At 43.1% G+C, this 19335-nt stretch overlaps 1 protein-coding gene across 8 annotated transcripts in view; it reads left to right on the top strand.

Annotated features, from left to right (window-relative positions):
* The window catches only part of nbeal1 (neurobeachin-like 1), a 160902-nt gene that overhangs the window by 79568 nt on the left and 61999 nt on the right, over nt 1–19335 (top strand). For 7 of the 8 annotated variants that reach the window (XR_013304942.1, XM_077616606.1, XM_077617958.1 and 4 more), the window contains 4 exons: nt 4697–4985; nt 5069–5377; nt 5441–5590; nt 5677–5834. Coding sequence is in view for 7 of the 8 variants with exons in the window: in XM_077616606.1 (XP_077472732.1) it covers nt 4697–4985; nt 5069–5377; nt 5441–5590; nt 5677–5834 (906 nt within the window). In the remaining variant the exon portion in view is untranslated. The remainder of the gene's footprint in view (nt 1–4696; nt 4986–5068; nt 5378–5440; nt 5591–5676; nt 5835–19335) is intronic. The other variant, XM_077617428.1, reaches the window with a different exon arrangement.

Here is a 19335-nt window from a genome sequence, read left to right as displayed (position 1 = left end):
CAACTACAGACTGTCTGTATGTACTTCTCAAAAAGAGGGACAAATAACACCTACCCCAACATACTTGTCCATGGAAAAAAAATCAATGTAGTCCAAGAATATAAATACCTAGGAATCACTCTTGACTCTCAACTTGCCTTCAAGCAACAGATGAAAAACACGCTAAATAAAATTAAATTCAATTTGTCCAATTTTAGATTCATTAGAGACAATGTAACACCCGAGTCAGCAAAATTATATTTTGACACAGTGATCATATCACACATGACTTACTGCCTAACAAGTTGGTCATCGGCCTGCAAAACAACACTAAAACACATTGAAACCATCTATAAGCAAGCTTTGAAAGTATTGGACAGAAAGCCAAAAACACACCGCCACGGTCAGATATTTAAAAAAACACAAACACCTGAACTGGAACAATACTGTTAAATTTGCAGATGCCACCTTAGTCTACAAAATCTTCCAACACAAAGCTCCTCCACTGCAAGGTTTTGCACAAAAAAATCTAACATCAACAAGGGCTAGCTCTAGAGGTGGAAATGTAGTTCCCTTCAAAAAGAGTGCTTTCAGCCAAAGCACCTTCTCTGTCCACGCCGCACATACCTGGAACTCAATACCAATTAACATACATGAACTCCTGTCTCTGAACCTCTTCGCCAATCAACTTAAAGCGTGGCTGTTAGACGAACAAAATTGCAATAACAACCCTGTCTAAAATTGTGCTACGTGTGTGTGTGTCATTGTTTATCTTGTACCTACACAAGGGACTAAAGATGGAAATTAGCTCACGGCTACAATCTTACATTTTTACATATGTTAATTTACATGAATATAAATATGTTCATTACTATGTGCTGTCCTTTATCAAATTAATCAATCAATTAATCTTTTTGTGATGCTGAAAATAGTCTGCTTGCCAATGGTGACGATGTCTTCCATTGATTATTTTATTTATTTCATATTGCACAGAAACTTTTAGTTTGAAGGCAAATTTATAAAAAATAAAGACGCCTGTTAAAATTTCTCCAAGTTTTATACTTTACTTTTCACAGTGTAAGGAGGGAGTTGTTTAGCTAGTTAACAGATTAACTAAAATATTTTTTTAAATCATCATATTTCATATTCTCTTTTTTATGAAGGTAACATAGTTACTTTCATATTTGAATAAGAGTGAAGTATTAATGTTTTTACTTATTCACAGAAGTTTGAAGTTTAAAATTTCAAACAAAAGAGATGTGATAGTTATCAGGATAATCATCGAAATCGACTGATATTTTTTTTTATCGTGATGACAATTTTTATCATATAACCCAGCTCTACTTTGAAGGTTTCCGTTGGTGCGGAAGTTTCCCCTTTCTCAGCTACTTGCTTTACTTTCAAGTGCTCGTAGATTCCTCTAACTGTTTCCCCTTTGACCATATTAAAAGAAGCCCTCCCTCAGAAAATCACATTGTTTGATTTTTAAAGAATTTATTTGCAATTCATAGTGGAAAATAAGTATTTGGTCAATACCAAAAGTTCATCTCAATACTTTGTTATGTACCCTTTGTTGGCAATAATGGAGGCCAAACGTTTTCTGTAACTCTTCACAAGCTTTTCACACACTTGCTGGTATTTTGGCCCATTCCTCCATGCAGATCTCATCTAGAGCAGTGATGTTTTGGGGCTGTTGTTGGGCAACACCGACTTTCAACTCCCTCCACAGATTTTCTATGGGGTTGATATCTGGAGTCTGGCTAGGCCAGCCTTTGTTACTGTGGTCCCAGCTCTCTGTAGATCATTCACTCGGTCCCCCGTGTGGTTCTGGGATTTTTGCTCACCGTTTTTGTTATGATTTTGACGCCACGGGGTGAGATCTTGCATGGAGCCCCAGATTTAGTGATCAGTGGTCTTGTATGTCTTCCATTTTCTAATAATTGCTCCCACAGTTGATTTCTTTACACCAAGCATTTTACCTATTGCACATTCAGTATTCACAGCCTGGTGCAGGTCTACAATTTTGTCTCTGGTGTCCTTCGACAGCTCTTTGGTCTTAGCCATAGTGGAGTTTGGAGTGTGAGAGACTGAGGTTGTGGACAGGTGTCTTTTATACCGATAATGAATTAAAACAGATGCTATTAATACAGGTAACGAGTGGAGACCTCGTTAGAAGAAGTTAGACCACTTTGACAGCCAGAAATCTTGCTTGTATGTAGGTGACCAAATAATTATTTTCCACTCTAATTTGGAAATAAATTCTTTAAAAATCAAACTGTGATTTTCAGTTTTTTTCCCCACATTCTGTCTCTCATGGTTGAGGTTTACCCATGTTGACAATTACAGGCCTCTCTATTCTTTTCAAGTAGGAGAACTTGCACAATTGGTGGTTGACTAAATACTTATTTGCCCCACTGTAAGCTCGTATGTCAAATTTGTCTCATATCTCAGGGCAAAAAATTGTTCGGAATTTTCCTCGCATCTCAAATTTCTTGTATATGAGTTGTGCTGCTGCTCTTAAATTACTCATCTTCTTTTGAATTGGTTTTATAGGGTTTTTAGGTGGGGGACTCGCTCAGTACTGAGGGGAGGACACAGAGATTGATCACCACCAAAGGGCACTGAATTAAAGCATAATTGGGGCACATGTTTAATGCATAAAAGATCAAGTTATTAATTAACAAGCAGCTGTCGCAGCTTGTTTATGTAAGGTGAGACTTTCAGCTCCAGACAAAAGAAGATCCTGATGAGCCTGATTCTCGTTAACAGCTAGGTATACGTGTTCAAAAAAATAAAATTTCTGTGATGTGAGTATTGTGTTGGGCACATTGCGAGGTTGCAGTACATATGAGACATTGTTCAGGCCCAAAGAAAACAGTTTTTAGGCTGGATCAAATCTTACTGTCATGCGATCTACCAGGAGTACCTTGGCGATCGACCGTGAACGATGTAATGAGCACCCCTGGTATACATCATGTTCTGACCATAGCTGCTGTTTCTGTGGAAGTGTCAAATATATAACTACAAAAAAGAATGTATTCATTGTTCATATTAACAAGTTAAATAAATATTTTCAATCTTAAATACAGTGTGTCGACTATGTTTGGTTGTCAATAACCCATATATATTACAAATTTTGAGAAACAAATTTAGGATTTTTTGTGTGTTTATGGGGCCCACACTAGTAATAGATAATGTAGACCAGACACGATAATCGAAAAACTACAAAGTAGGATCACCCCTATTATTATTACCATACTATATGTTTTCGCTCCTATAAAAAATACAAGTACAATTATCAAGAAGTCTATTTATTAAATTTTACAGTTATAGGCATTTGAAAATATTGTAATGTATATCTAAATATAATCTATATTTTTAAAAATTGTAAATACTTTAACTATTGTACTCACTGTAAAAATAGTTTATTTTCGCTTGGTTTAAATCCCAAAAAACAGGTTATTGGGAGCTTTAGTCCAAGTCTTTTTCATCAGATTCGAGAGGCATCGATGGAATCTTCAGGAGGCACCATAGAGGCAGCAGGAGGAGCTTCTTTCTGCGAAAGGTTTTCGGCGCACAAGGAACATGGTGATTGGAGAGTTGTGACCGCTGTTTCTTTTGTTGTACAAATATGCTTTTGTACAGGGACATGACACTGTCAAGACGATTGACATATTCAATGTCTATGATCATGTTGTCATCAATCTCTGGGACACATTGTTTCAAACTGTGAGCCATATTGAAAATTTCTTGCTGATTTCTCAAAGCACTAAGGCCTCGTTCTTCATCTTTATGGCCATCCGGCCATCTTTCCCGTCCAGAGAGCTCTATTTGCGATGGCGTTTGCCTGCTACCCAGAATTAAACGCAAACTCAACTTCCACTTTGCTCCTCCGCGGCGTCCAGTTGTCTTAGCCACCCAGAGAGTTCTATTTTGGGATAAAGGCGACAGCGTCAGAGCTTGTACTTTGAAACATTTCTGACAAATTCCATCAACAGCTCCGCTACCCCAAGACTCCCGGCCGTACGCTGAGCGATCTCTATTTTCAAATAAGGGCGACAGTGTCCGACGCCCGGGGGTGTGCATTTCTGGAAAAAAAATCTCCATTTACCGAGGCTCCTGGCCGTCCAGTTCGCTCAAAAAGTTCTTTCTGTATAAAAGCAATGGCCCCCACTCGCCATTTTTCTTCTTCAGAGCTGAGTGACAGTCTCCTGTCTTCCGCCATTTTTCTGAGTGGCAAGTGGAAGATAGGGAAGTGTCTTCTGCTTGAGAGTCTCAGCATGATTTTTGACATTTTTAGGAACCTTTTTGATTTGGATACTTAATATAAAAAATGCGATGTACTGAATCTGCGAATGTTGAAGCTGCAAAGTGGTGAAGGATTGCAGTATATGGAAACTCAAAATAATTTTTTCTCCTTCCCACATTAGCGTAGAAACAGCATCAGATGCTACAATGTGAACATTGTGTTGGGGTTGCAACAAATGCCCTTATATGCTCACACTAAGTTGGTCACACATAGTTTTCCGACTGCCTAGGGAGCTAATGTGGCTTAAGTTAGTTTGACAAGATATTTTGTGTATTATTAGTGATCATCTAATCTGCAATCACACAAAATGTATGAAATCGGCACCTTTAGCTAATAGAGCTGGTTATAAGCTTCCTCTGGCTGTTTTTGGTAATGTTATACCTTCCCCTCTGTGCATTCTTTTTCAAGTCTCATGGAGCGTATGCTGCAATGGGCCGTGACTGACAACCACGAGGCATCTGCTGCCACGTTACCTCAACACACAAAGAACGCGGTCCGCCTACTTCACATGGTACAAGATTTTCTACAAGCTGAGGGGTTGATCAACCCAGCCTTGTGGACAGAGAAGGTGCTAGAGGAGACTGTAACACTAATGGACTGTCTCATGGGTTGGTACTCTGTTGGCACGCAGTGGTTCCAGCTCTCCCAAGTTGGGCTCAGATTGTTGCTGGGCTTCATGGATCATGAGGAACCAAAGGTTAAACTTTAAACTTTAAATGTTGTCAGAAATTGCTGAGGCCAACTTAGGTCATGAAAATTATTACTTTTCTGACCTTTCAGTTGTGTGCAATAGCCACTGCGAAGCTCAATTGTATTCTACAAACAAAGGAAGTTTCCAGCCAGGATGAGGCCTGCTACCTGCTTGGGAAGGTTGAATGCATCCTGTGGCGCTCTATCCAGGAAAAGACAGAGGAGAAATACTCAATCTTGGTTCCCTTGTTACGAACACTCCTCTCTAAAGTTCACCGCATCCTCTATATGGAGCTACACTTGCCCCAATTGCCTGATATTGATGGCAGCCCATCCTTTTTTGAGGACTTCCAGTTATACTGCAACTCACCTGAGTGGCGTGTTTATCTGGATAAATATGTACGAGAATTTGCTAATTTATATAAGATGACAGAATTTTTAAAGTTCATCCTTTTTGTACAGATTATTCCGTACATGAAGCAGTATGAAATTGAGATGTTTAGTCAGACCCACGAGACCATGGCACTCTACTGGAAGGAATGCTATGAGGTCTTCATGGTCAGCCTGCACAGGAGAGAGCAAGAAAAAGGGGAGAGCAAGATCTGTTTTCAGGTTAATTAGATTCCTATGAATAAATTTGAATCAAATACTAGAATTTACGTGTGGTACCATGTCATCTAATCCCATTGTTCTGTTAGGAACAGTTTGTTGAGCCCTTCTCTTGTCGAAGCCATCAGGAAAACCTGAGGTACAACAGCATGTTAAAGCAACAGCATAGCCATACCAGCACCTCCATCAGACAGTGGAATTCAGTTCGGAGAGGCCTTGTTTGTGAAAGGGGACCATGGGCTGAAAGGTACAGTTTTATCAGTTTGCCTCTATTGTATTTTCAGTTAGCCAAACACATTATATAGCTGGACCTGCAATTTATACTTGGGTGTGCCATGTTTTTTTTCACACTCAAAACCACCAAAGAGCATTCTTGAGCACGTGCTCTCCACTGCCAGATTTAGCGGATTTGTTCAGAAGGGATACTGAAGATCAGGAAATGAATGGATGTGATAGTGGTTTGAAGTGAAACTGAGAATATGTTAATTGAATTATGTTCCGTTGTTTAAACTATATTATCTGAATTAATGCAGTGGTACCTCTACTTACAAAATTAATTGGTTTTGGAAGTGGTTATGTAACTTGGGTTTTTTGTGAGTAGAAGCATATTTTACATTAAATTAGCATAATTTGTTCCATGATCTTTAATACTACCCACTAAACCCTTGACAATTATAAATACATGCAATGTTTCTATAAAATATCTGTGCGCATTGATTAATGACAAAACACATCTTAAAATTATTTTACAAAAAAACTCAATTTACAACTCCGTGCACAAACAAAGTTCAAAGACACACGAATCAAGAACTCATTGCCGTCCGAAGCTCATGGTCATGCTCATACACCGCCTGCTGCAATTTGGCAAACCAACCCATAAATCGGATCGCCATCCCTCGATGAGGCTCAACGTCATCGAGAGAGGCCAGCCGCCGCACCGAAATTCCGAGCCGCCAATTGCATCTCCTCCACTCTAAAATAGATACTGGTAAAAACAGTGAAGCCAAAGCACATAGTCCTGTTTCTTTTTTGACAGGAGTTATATAATTTATTTGCCCCACTTCACCACCATAAGCCAAAACATGGAATCAGTGACGCAGTTTGTCTTGGACAATGGACACACTATGTCTCATCTACCGCACCCAGATTCAGACCATGCCCTGTAAGGTTCAACCAGGTAAAGTTAGCACAGTGGAAAAATTGGCTTGTCATTCACTGATTTCGTAACAGGATAGACACCGTTTCAATATTTTTCCTTTTCTTTACAAGCAGGGCACTTTTTTCTTTTGTAAAAACACTTTCCCCAAAGAATGGTGATTAAGGGAGTTGTTATATCTGATCGTATTTTCCCTCGTCTGGTCGTTTGTTTTAACCCTTTGTAAGAAGGTTTAGTCTCAATTGAAATGTTTTCACAGTTTTTTTGCATATGGAGACAATAAAACCAATATAAAAAGTTCCCTATGGTTTATGGCATTGCTCCCTGAGCATTAATGTTTCCTATTAATATTGTAGTGGTTGCATATTATTAGGTCAGAAAGTTTATCTTACCCGTCTCCTCAAACATTTCAACTGAGATAACTTTCCTACAGTGCAAAAGGTGGCTCCACATCCCCCTCTCGGCGTGCTAGTGCTTCTTCAGGTTGAGCACCCAGGCTCCTGGCACCACCGTTGGTCCAGTCCGTTTCCTGTTGAGAAGCAGTCTAATTCTGCTAACCCAAATTCAATGCGTTTCCTTTTTATGTAGTCAGCCAGATTAGCCTCATCATCCAGTTCCAATCGTGCAGTGAATAATGGCAATTTGTATGGTCTATCCAAATAGGATTTTCATTTGTTGTCCGGTTGAACTTGTTATGTAGGCAGTGATTTCTAAACGAGATATGGAACCTTTTGTCAATCCAGCCCATTATTTTGTTAACACAATTTGGGTGCCATTATCACTATAAATCAATATTCTTTGGAATTTCAAATCGTGCACTGATATGCCGAGCACAGGTTAAACATGCTCTGCAACCAACTTAACCCTATAAATTGTGTAGTGGCACCGTACCAAGGCCACCATCCCCCCTGTCGAGACATAGGACTTCCCATGACTCAAGCCATCTTTGTTAAAAGCAGCTCACCCAAGTAAGCTGAAGTACCAATTTGTTTTTCTTTTTTTTTTCCTCAGTGCTCCAAAATTTCCCATTTCGCAGAGCAGATTACTTGTTTCTCCACGTTAAGTTTCACATGTGGAGTACTGCTGCTGCGTTCTCCTCCAAAATTTCATTTGACGAAAATGTTTTACTTGTTTTTTTTTCCTAATCTGTTGCCGCCATCCCCGAAAGGCTTATTGGCGATTTCAGAAATCAATTTCAAATTTCCAAATGCTTTTCCACCTTGATATTTGATTGATAGATTACATCTTGGTGGCCAGCCAATCAAAAACACAAGAAGACAGACAATCATTCACACTCACACTCATAATCAGGGGAATTTAGAGTGTTCAACCAGTATAGCATCCATCAGTTTGGTTTGTGGGAGTAAACTGGCTGTGATTAACTCTTTGTTTGCCAATAATGCAATAATGGAAAAGCTGTGACACATTGAAACACACGCACCCCCACACAAGTATATTAACCGTTTGTTAAAAAATTTAACCTCCATGTCTTGCATTAAGTTATACACTTCCGTTAATACTTAATCAGTTTAGCTGTTTGTACGTAGAATTGAGGTGGCAATGGTTTTGCCTCTAAAGTTTGTTTTAGTAGCCGTCAATGTATCTCGTATTCCGTTTGAGTTTCGCCCATTCCATTTATTCCTAGACAACCTGTCTACTTAAAGCATTACTCAAAGGTTGATATTTCATAATTTGGAAGTGCGAATTTGGACCATAATTCCAGCACTTGTTTCATTCCATGAAAGCAGTCTTTAAATTGAGAGTGATGAGCAGTATTGCAGGGCAAAGGGAAATGAATGAGGTCATTGATTTTTACTATAATTTGGACAACGTCGGCGGGCTGGATTAAAAAGCCTAACGGGCCGTAGTTTGAAAAACATGTACACACATGCCAATACGAGCAAATCCGGGGGGGGCGAGCGAATCCGGCGACGAGAAACATGTACACACGCCAATAATACGCAACTTATTGATAATTTTGATATTAGATATTCAGATATTAATCCTCTTACATTGTCAATGCAATTACAAACTCACTCTCTCTCTCATGATTATAATTTTGAGAGCGAGAGATTACCTGGTTGATCGCTTTCAACAGTAAACTCTGTCTGTCTCTCTCTCTCATGATTATAATTTTGAGAGCGAGCAAACCCGGCGACGACGAAATGTCCATTCGACGAAATGTCCGCCGGCAAATCCGTCGACCAAACGTCCGTTCGACGAAACGTCCGTTCCACGAACTGTCCATCGACCAAACGTCCGTCGACCAAACGTCTTTCGACCAAACGTCCGGTCACAATAAAAAACGCAGGTTGGCAACCCTGCAAAACCTTTAATTGGCTGTTTTGAATTTATTTTTGTCTATTAACCACCATATTCCCGCTAGCGGACGGGATCAAAGCCAGGCTAAGATGCAATAGGCCATCTCATCCCAGTAAATTGACAGTTTATTCAGGTACTACTAACACAGACATTTCACACGTTTCTCCATTCGGATCTCTTATCCAAAACCGGAATTGTTTCCGAAACGGCGGTATCCTGACCACCTGCCGTTGTCCCAAAGACCATCCGCCTTGTATGCCTAGCACAATGTTGGGCAAAATTTTCGGCCCGGGGGCCACATTGACTTTAAAAATTTGACAGATGAGCCGGGTCAGCAAAAGATACGATACATATAAAAAACTGCATCCGTTAACAGTACATATGAAACATAAACAGAAAAAAAGGAATAAAGTATGAACATACTAAACTCATCTAAGATTTATGGGGTGCTTTCTTGGTTTTCATCAGACTAAAGGTCTGTTCACACACATGTAGAGCCAAATAATATAATAGGAAGAGAAGAGGATGCAGAGCTGGACGAAAATGTCAGGAGAGAAAGCGACGCTTCAGACCCAGCATTCCATCTATTATTATGGGGAACGTAAGATCTCTCCCCAATAAGATGGAAGAGCTAACGGCGCTGACCAAACAACAACGACAATATCGGAATATCTGCATTATGTGCTTCACGGAGACCTGGCTGAATGAACTAATTCCGGGCTCTCTCGTCTCCTTGGACGGTTTTCAGCTGGTGAGGGCGGACAGAGATGCTGAGGAGAGCGGTAGGAAGAAAGGGGGGGGGACTAGCTGTTTTTATTAATAGTAGATGGTGCAGCCCCGGGCACATTACTGTGAAGGAGCGACTCTGCACTCGAGATATCGAGCTAGTAGCTGTTAGCATCAGGCCGTTTTACATCCCCCGGGAATTCTCGCACGTTATCATAATAACTGCGTATATACGTCCCTCGGCCGATGCGACAGTCGCCTGCGAGCTGCTTCACGCCACTGTGTCCCGGCTGCAAACGTCACACCCCCAGTCTCTCCTTCTTATCTCTGGTGATTTTAACCATGCTCCCTTGGCTTCTACTCTCCCCACCTTCACTCAGTTTGTGAAGTGCCACACCAGGGAACAAAAAACTCTGGACCTGCTGTATGCCAACACAAAGGAGGCATACAGCTCAGTCCCCCTCCCCCCACTGGGCCGCTCAGACCACAACCTGGTCCATCTGATCCCCACCTACATCCCTATGGTGAGGAAAATAAAACCTACCACGAGGATCATACAAAGATGGACCGAGGAGACCAGCATGGTACTGAGGGACTGTTTTGAGACCACTGACTGGGAGGTGCTGTGCAATTCACATGGTAATGACATTGACAGCTTGACCCACTGCATCACAGATTATATTAACTTCTGTGTTGAGAACATTGTACCCTCCAAGAAGGTCCGTTGTTTCTCCAACAATAAGCCGTGGGTCACCAGGGACCTAAGGGCCCTCCTGAACAAGAAGAGGGCTTTTAGGTCTGGGGAGAAAGAGAGCCTGAAAATCGTCCAGAAGGAGCTGAAGAGAGAGATAAGGAAGGGTAAGACCATCTACAGGAGGAAGCTGGAGAACCAACTCCAGAGAGGCAACACCAAAGAGGTCTGGAGGAGCTTGAGGACTATTTCGGGCCATGGAGGCAACAGCGAGAGAGACCCGGAGTCTGGCGGCAGGGAGTGGGCCAATGAACTGAATCAGTTCTTTAACAGATTCAGTCCTGCCCCCACTCCCCTGACCCCCCAGACCAGAAGCAACGCTCCCCCCTCGTTCTCCTCCTCCTCCTCCTCTTCCTCCCCCTTTTCCACCGGTCTCTGCATTACTGTCGATCAGGTGATAAAACAGCTCAAGAAGATCGAGGTAAGGAAGGCTACCGGTCCAGACGGCCTCAGCTCCACACTACTGAGAGAGTGTGCGGATCAGCTTGGTATAGTGATTCTGCATATTTTCAACCTTAGCCTCAGTCTGCAGAAGGTCCCCACCTTGTGGAAAACTTCCTGCGTGGTCCCAGTTCCTAAGACTGCGTACCCCAGGGAGCCAAACCACTTCAGGCCGGTAGCATTAACCTCTCACCTGATCAAGACATTGGAGAGAATCATCCTCAATCACCTCAGCCCCCTGATGAATGCAGAGCTGGACCCTCTGCAGTTCGCCTATCGTCCAGGCATTGGTGTGGAAGATGCTACCACCTACCTGATGCACAGGTCTCTTTCACACCTGGAGAACGTGGGAAGCACGCTGAGAATGATGTTTTTTGACCTCTCCAGTGCGTTCAACACCATTCAGCCGGTTCTACTGAGAGGGAAACTGGAAGAGGCTGGAGTAAGGAACCACCTAGCCGCATGGATCATCGACTTCCTCACTGACAGACCACAATATGTGAGACTCCAGGACTGTACGTCTGATGTGGTAGCTTGCAGCACGGGGGGCCCACAAGGCACAGTGCTCTCTCCACTCCTCTTCTCCCTCTACACATCGGACTTTAAACATAATACAGACACCTGCCACCTCCAGAAGTTCTCTGACGACACCGCTATTGTTGGACGAGTGACGGACGGGAACGACCTGGAGTACAGGGGAGTCATCACAGCCTTTGTTGACTGGTGTAGGCAAAACCACCTCTACATCAACACCAGTAAGACAAAGGAAATGGTCATCGATTTTCGGAGGAATCCTCAACAGACCACTCAGGTGAACATCCAAGGTACAGACATTGAAATCGTGGAGAATTTTAAGTACCTGGGTGTTCACCTCAACAACAAACTAGACTGGTCCACAAACACAGATGCCCTGTACAAAAGGGGCCAGAGCCGCCTCTACCTACTGAGGAGTCTACGGTCCTTTGGAGTGTGCAGGACACTGCTGAGGACTTTCTACGACACTGTGGTGGCATCTACAGTGTTTTATGCAGTGCTTTGTTGGGGATGCGGGAGCACGGAGAGGGACAGGAACGGGCTGAATAAGCTGGTCAGGAGGGCCAGCTCTGTTCTGGGCTGTCCTTTAGACTCTCTGGAGGAAGTGGGAGAGCGGAGGATGCTGACCAGGATGATGTCCATCATGGACAGCACCTCCCACCCCCTGCATGAGTCTGTGGAGTCCCTCCGAAGCTCCTTTAGCAATAGACTGCGGCACCCTCATTGCAGGAAGGAGCGCTTCCGCAGATCCTTCCTCCCATCAGCTGTCAGACTCTTTAACAAAAAAATGGCTGTGTGTTAAGACCTACCGTATGCATGCATGTACATTTATGTGTATGTATGTATGTATGTATATATGTGCTAAGCAACACGCTTATTTAATTATATATTTATTCATGTATTTATTTCTTGACCTACTTATTACCTATCTATTTATGTCTAAAATGCCTTTCCTATTCCTGCATCCTCACCCTCTTGCCACTGGAACAACGAAATTTCCCGAATACGGGATGAATAAAGTTATCCAATCCAATCCAATCCAAATAACACCAGAATCCTCTGTGCTATCTTCTGGATGTTTGGAAATTTGGCTGCACTTAATGAAGCATAAAACTCAGAGACTTTCAGGGAGTTGAACTTGTCACATTGGAGATCAATCAGTTCCAACGGCAACTCCTGTGGAACCGTTTCCGGGTCTTGTGAGAAAGGACATGACACCAGCTGTCAATGTTTCCAAAATCACAAAACCAACGGCAGAATTGCTTATGCAGGTCATCCAATGATTTCCTATATTTTTCCACATGCAGGGGCCTCTTTTAACGCAACCAGTGTGGGGAAATGAGCAAATGACTTGTCTGATATTTGCTTGAAAAATAAAACCAGCTTGGTATTGAAGGCGGAAGGTTTGCTTGCATTTCATGCACAAACTGTTTTTTCTCTTGTAGCTTCACATTCAGCTCGTTCGTGTGTCAGGATGTCCACAGTAAAAGTTAAATGTTCAGAAATGTGTCAGTATTCTCAAGTAGCTCCATCACACATTTACATACTTTTACTAGGCTAGTACGCCATATATCGGGGAAACGAGGGTATTGCAGGGAAATGAATGAGGACATTGATTTTTACTATAATTTGGACAACGTCAGCAGGCCGGATTAAAAAGCCTAACGGGCCGGGCCGTATATGGCCCGCGGGCCATAGTTTGCCCATGTCTGTTCTAGACGGTGCGCCCACTCAATGTCAGAAATCAATAATAAAAGACAGCCAAATATGATAATTTTCCTTGAAACTTTGCGAGTTATACACCAATTTTCTTTTGTAAATTTGCAAAATATTAACACCTGGATTTAGAAATATATTGCAATAATTTTCAATTATTGATTTCTACGGTGGGCGGCTCGGTTGCGTGAGTGGTTAGAGCGTCAGCCTCACAGCTCTAGGGTCCTGGGTTCAAATCCAGGTCACGTCCACCGGTTTTTTGTTTGCACGTTCTCCCCGTGCCTGGGTTTCCTCTGGGTACTCCGGTTTCCTCCCACATTGCAAAAACATGCATGGTAGGCTGATTGGACACTCTAAATTGCCCCTGGGTATGGGTGTGAGTGTGCATGGATGTATGTCTCCTCGTGCCCATCGATCGGCTGGCCACCGATTCAGGCCGATGACATCGTCCATGTAGCTCCTCAATTGGCGTAATCTCTGGCCAGATCTTAATGTGATTTCTCCAACCATTTGTCTTGCTCCAATGAGGATTACCTCAAAGGCTGCCACAAAGAGAATTGGAGATACAGCACTCCCCATTGCATTTCCCACTTCTAGCTGCTGCCACCCGGTGGTAAATTCCTGGAGGGAAAAGCTCATCTGCAGGTTGCTACCAGCTTTTTGATGCAGGGAGGCATATGGAAGAACTCCAAGGCGTAACTGATCAGCAGGTGTGGGACAGATCCATACGCATCGGCGAGATCGAGCCAAATGTCGTGCAGGTCGGTCTTCTCCCTCTCGGCCTTCTGTGTCTGGTCTCAGATCTTGGCAAAATGCTTTCCGCACCCTGGAAAGCCAGGGATTCCTGCTTTTTGGCAGTTGGTATCGATGTAGCCATTCTCTAGAACAGGGGTCGGGAACCTTTTTGACACAGAGAGCCATAAACAATTCCTATTTTCAAATTTTATTTCTTTGAGAGCCATACTCAGAATTTTAGTGTAAAAATGTGAAAATGAGATGTGACTTTTTGGGGTCATTTTACCACTTTTAAAGTACTAAATGAATTATTTAGAGAGAACTGTTGCGCAGTTGCTAAGCAATGGAAATATGCATGCAGAAAAGTCTAATAAAAATATAATTTAAAAAAAAAGATGATTAAAGTTAGAGGTACTGTCAGCGCCATAGTGCCGACGTGACGCTCCTAATGGTGCATTCGGGACTCTGCTCTGTCACCAGCGGTTTAAAAACAAATTTTACCTCACAGGTTAGCGAAGAGCCACATGCAGCCATCAGAAGAGCCACATGTGGCTCCCGAGCCATAGGTTCCCTACCCCTGCTCTAGAAGGTAGGTGGACATCCTTCTCGCTCAGACCATGAATAAGATCTCTCCCTCTACGTTCAGGAGGGCGATGCTTCTGAATTGGCCTATTTTTTTCGAATTCGCTTCCTTCGGGATGAAGACCGCAAGCCCTTTGCCACTCCGATGGAATGAGCTGCTTCTCCCAGGCAGTTCTCATTAGCTCTCATTATACACTCACGTCCGCTCAGTGAAACTGCTCAAGGCCATTGTTGGCTTTTATTGATGCGTAGACCGTGTTGTTTTACCTTGTTTTGTCGCCGGTCTTTTGGTCGCCGGTCTTTTGGTCGCCGGTCTTTTAGTCGCCCGTTGTTTGGGTCTGGGCGACCAAACGACCGCACACGGGTGTTCCTAGTGGGGCGTCTCTTAGTTCGTTGCTGTACTGCCTTCTGACATGCTGTTCCATTAGCTCCCTGATGGTCTCGAGCTTTCGGGACTTCTCCTCCAGCAATTGTCTGGCGTGCTTGAAGGGGTCCTTGTAGAAGCTGGCTCACTCTTTCTGCTTCCGTTTGCTACGCATGCGGATGCGTTTGCGTTCAGCTCTGCGAAGCCTGGATAGTCTTTACCTGACATCTTCCCACAGAACTCTCGGCCCTCTCTCTCTGACTCGGTTGCCTTCCTCCAGTTCTTGCGGAGTTGTCGGCGCCTTTGCACGAGCTGGGCAATCTCCTTTTCCCTCCTCTCCCTGTCTCTTGGGGTGGTTTTCTGCTTGAAGGTAATTTCACCTAACCTGTCCCTGCAGGTCTGGTATATGACATCCCCAGGTTTTCTTCCTCTGCGCCTTCTCAGCTATCAGCAACATTGGGTCCTTTGGCACTGTGGTTTTCTACCTGGCTCCCCGTCCCTCTTGTCGCACCCGCTGCCGCGGTGGAAGGTCGCTGTTGGCCTCTCTGATCACACTTCATCTTGGATTCATAGTCCCCTGTACGTGGTCACCTTTTCACATCCGCAAGCACATTTTCGGAGGATCATCTCATTAACTGGGGTTCTGATATGCTCATTTTCCTTTTCCATTGCCATAGTTGATTCCATGTGGTCCGTCCTGTTAGGCCCATCTTCCATCCCGCCTCTCGGAGGGCCTCCGGGTTGTTTCTTCTTTGGGTTCTTCGTAGTTAAGGGTGGGTGTCCCTCTTACGAGGGACTAGTGGGTTGGGTAAGTCGCTGCCCACTCCCGGTGCGGTCTTTCCCTGCTGTCATCCAGTCTTTCCTGTCTGTCCTCCAGTCTTTCCTGGACTCCAACTGCCCTGTTCACAACAAATAGACAATACTTCTTCCCCTCAATGTCATTTAATTTGATAATATCCATATGGAGTCTTTGAAATGGATACTACTATATTCTTTTTGGAGATTGACTGTCGTGTATTGCCCTGGGGGTTATGTGGAGCAAAGATAAAACAATCCCTTCCAAAAGATTGTATGTTTAGAAAACAAATTAGTAACCCAAAAGTTAGGTGTTTAGAGGGCACTCAGCCCAACACCCCCTTTGTTGAGACATGAGACTTCCCATGAGTCAATATAGTAGCCCACCCAAGTAAGTGTTATGAATAATTTGTTACAAAAAATTAACTAATTAAGGTTGGAGCCATATTCGTATTCGCTTACTTAAGCATAGTGCCTGTCACTATCTGATCATGGGGGTTGCGTAACGTTTTTCAGAACAATGTGTGAAAAACAGTAGGTAACTCTGGGTGTTTGTTGTATAAACAATTGAGCTGTGTTCTGGCAGTTGTAAACATTTTCCTTACCTGTCTAAATATCCTGCTTTTATGGTTCAAAGGGAAGTGCCATATCTTAAACATCCATTTCAACAGATGTCCAAGTTAAGACCCAATAGTATTTGATTTCAAACCAGCCATGTTCCTTCAAACTGATACCCACCCACTTGTATTCAAATTAATGCCCACTTTGGGTGGAGCAATGAAGGCTTTAAGAAATGGAGTCACGAGAAGCTGTCCTTTTCTCTAGCCAATAAAGTGAACTGGTCATGTAAGCTTCAATAATGTCTTGCTTATACTATTGCTGACATTTGTCTCAAGATCTTTCAGAACAAAGAAAAGATCATCTAACAAAAGCGTATCTACAAATGTGTCTTTTCCGCCAGTGCTCCCAAAATTGTTCATCTACACCAGGGGTCACCAAACTACGCCCCGCGGGCCGGATACGGCCCGCCGGCACATTTGGACCGGCCCTCTGAACAATACCAGAGACGCTATCGGAATTTTTTTTTTTTTTAATTTATTTTTTATTTTTTATTTTTATTTTTTTTGGGGGGGGGGATGCGGCCCGCTGGCACATTTGGACCGGCCCTCTGAACAATACCAGAGACGCTATCGGATTTTTTTTCCTATTTGGCCTTGAAGACTGGGACATTTTAATCTTGTGTTTGGTTCATTGCACCCCTGCTGAGCCCACAAATCATCCCAGTGAAGCGGGGCTTCGCATTGCTTCTTTGGTGACACGCGCGGGGAGAGTGTTTCCTTTTGATGCATGCAGGCACGTCCACCGTTGCATGCACGAGCAGTGTTACCGAGACATCTGGACGATCGCAGGTGAGGGCGGAGCCCTGGGACCATCGCGGACTATTCAAGCATATTAAAACTGCAACCTGTTTGAGAATGGAATAATGGCGAAAAAGTTAGGTGAGAGAAAAATTGATTCAGAATGCAGGATATTTAACCTGGAGTGGACAAACGATTATTTTTTTGTTCAATGCAAAGAAAAGGCTGTTTGTCTCATTTGTCAAGAGACGGTGGCGGTATTCAAAGAATACAATCTTTGCCGACACTATGAATCCCGTCACAAAGACAAGTACGATAGATTGCAAGGCCAAATACGAGCAGACAAACTCTCAAAGCGAAAAAGTGGACTACTATCTCAGCAGAACCAGGCATCCGTTCGGGCCAGCTTTTGGGTTGCTAAATTGATAGCAAGCAGCCTTTCACTGACGGAGAGTTTGTTAAGAAATGTATGGATACTGTCGCGGAGGAGGTGTGTCCCGAGAAGAAAGATGCATTTAATGCCGTAAGTCTGTCGGTGAGTACAATGACCAGACGCGTTGATGAAATCGGGAGTAATGTATATGCCCAGCTGCAGCAGAAGATGAAATAATTTGACTTTTTTTCATTAGCACTGGATGAAAGCACGGACGTGCAAGACACAGCGCAACTGCTCATTTTTATTCGTGGAGTTATTGGATTGGATTGGATTGGATAACTTTATTCATCCCGTATTCGGGAAATTTCGTTGTTCCAGTGGCAAGAGGGTGAGGATGCAGGAATAGGAAAGGCATTTTAGACATAAATAGATAGGTAATAAGTAGGTCAAGAAATAAATACATGAATAAATATATAATTAAATAAGCGTGTTGCTTAGCACATATATACATACATACACATAAATGTACATGCATGCATACGGTAGGTCTTAACACACAGCCTCACAACGGGAGAGGATATTTTTGACAAAGTGTGCCAAACCATGGAGAAGTTGGACCTGGACTGGTCAAAGCTAGCTAGCATCACGACTGACGGGGCTCCTAGCATGGTGGCCGAAACTCGCGGTCTAATAATGGGAAGCATGAACCGGGAGTTGGAAAAAAGGGGTCTCACCGCCCCGCTACGAGTCCACTGCCAAATTCACCACCAAGCACTGTGCTGCAAAATGTTGACGTGGGATTCTGTAATGACGGTTGTGGTGTCGTGCATAAACTTCAGAGCAAAGGGAGAAGATTGTGCATGGCACAACAGAAAGTTAATGTTCCATGGCTTTTTCTGTTACAAACTGACACCGGCCCCCCATCAGAGAAGGGAAAAGTTATGTGGCCCTCACAAGAAAAAGTTTGGGGACCCCTGATCTACACCTTAAGTTTCAAAATTGGACGTTGCTTCTTTATTGTCATTAAAATTTCATTTGGTGAAATATTTCTGAGGTCATATACTCTCGTGTTTATTTAGACTCAATAGGAGAACCAAGGAGTTCAAAGCCAGAAGTGAAATTATGTCAGGGTTTGGATTACTCCGAATAAAAAGGCAGAATGGATTAAATATGTATTTTATAATCAGCACCGTTTCAGCAGCGTTTCATTAACTATTGAATTGAAGCCCTAAGAGTGATCGATGAGCAGTTGCATGAAACATCCAGGTTTGACGGTGCAGAATCGTCAGGCTTTGAATTTGATTTTGGCCAAAAAAGGAGGAGGATGTCATATGATTGGAGATCAGTGTTGTATTTACATTCCAATGAATACTGCTAGTGGAGGAGCATTTACTGAAGCAATGGCTAGAATTAGTGAGCTACGCCAGGAAGTAACTGACTATAGGGGGCGTGGCGTATGTTCATTCCATTGGCTAAGCTCAAAACTGGTGTATTGGGGTGCCAGATTGGCAAGGATGGGAAAAATTGTGTTAACGGTTCTGCCAATATCATGCCTTTTGGTTTGTTGTGTTGTACCCTGTCAAATAATCTTGCGGAAACAAAAAGAATGTTTCAATACGTGTCATAGCTTTCAATACGTGTCACAGCCTTCAATAGGTGTCACAGCCTTCATCGGTGTCACAGCCTTCATCGGTGTCACAGCCCTGTATCTTTGTCATAGAGACGTTGTATGTCACGCAATCTTGTCCTAATTAAATTGTTGATGCACAAAGGAGAGTCGGAGATTGGAGAGCGGAAACAGTCGAAGATTGACCGAAGACTTACGCAGAGTAACTCTCTGTCTGTTCTCCCTCCGTGCTCTCCTTCTGCAGAAGCGTCAAAATCTCACTCAT

The sequence above is a fragment of the Stigmatopora argus genome, chromosome 1 (assembly GCF_051989625.1).
Source record: "Stigmatopora argus isolate UIUO_Sarg chromosome 1, RoL_Sarg_1.0, whole genome shotgun sequence".
Classification (NCBI taxonomy): domain Eukaryota; kingdom Metazoa; phylum Chordata; class Actinopteri; order Syngnathiformes; family Syngnathidae; genus Stigmatopora; species Stigmatopora argus.
The sequence above is the reverse complement of the archived record's forward strand: the minus strand, read 5'-3'. Positions and strand labels throughout refer to the sequence as shown.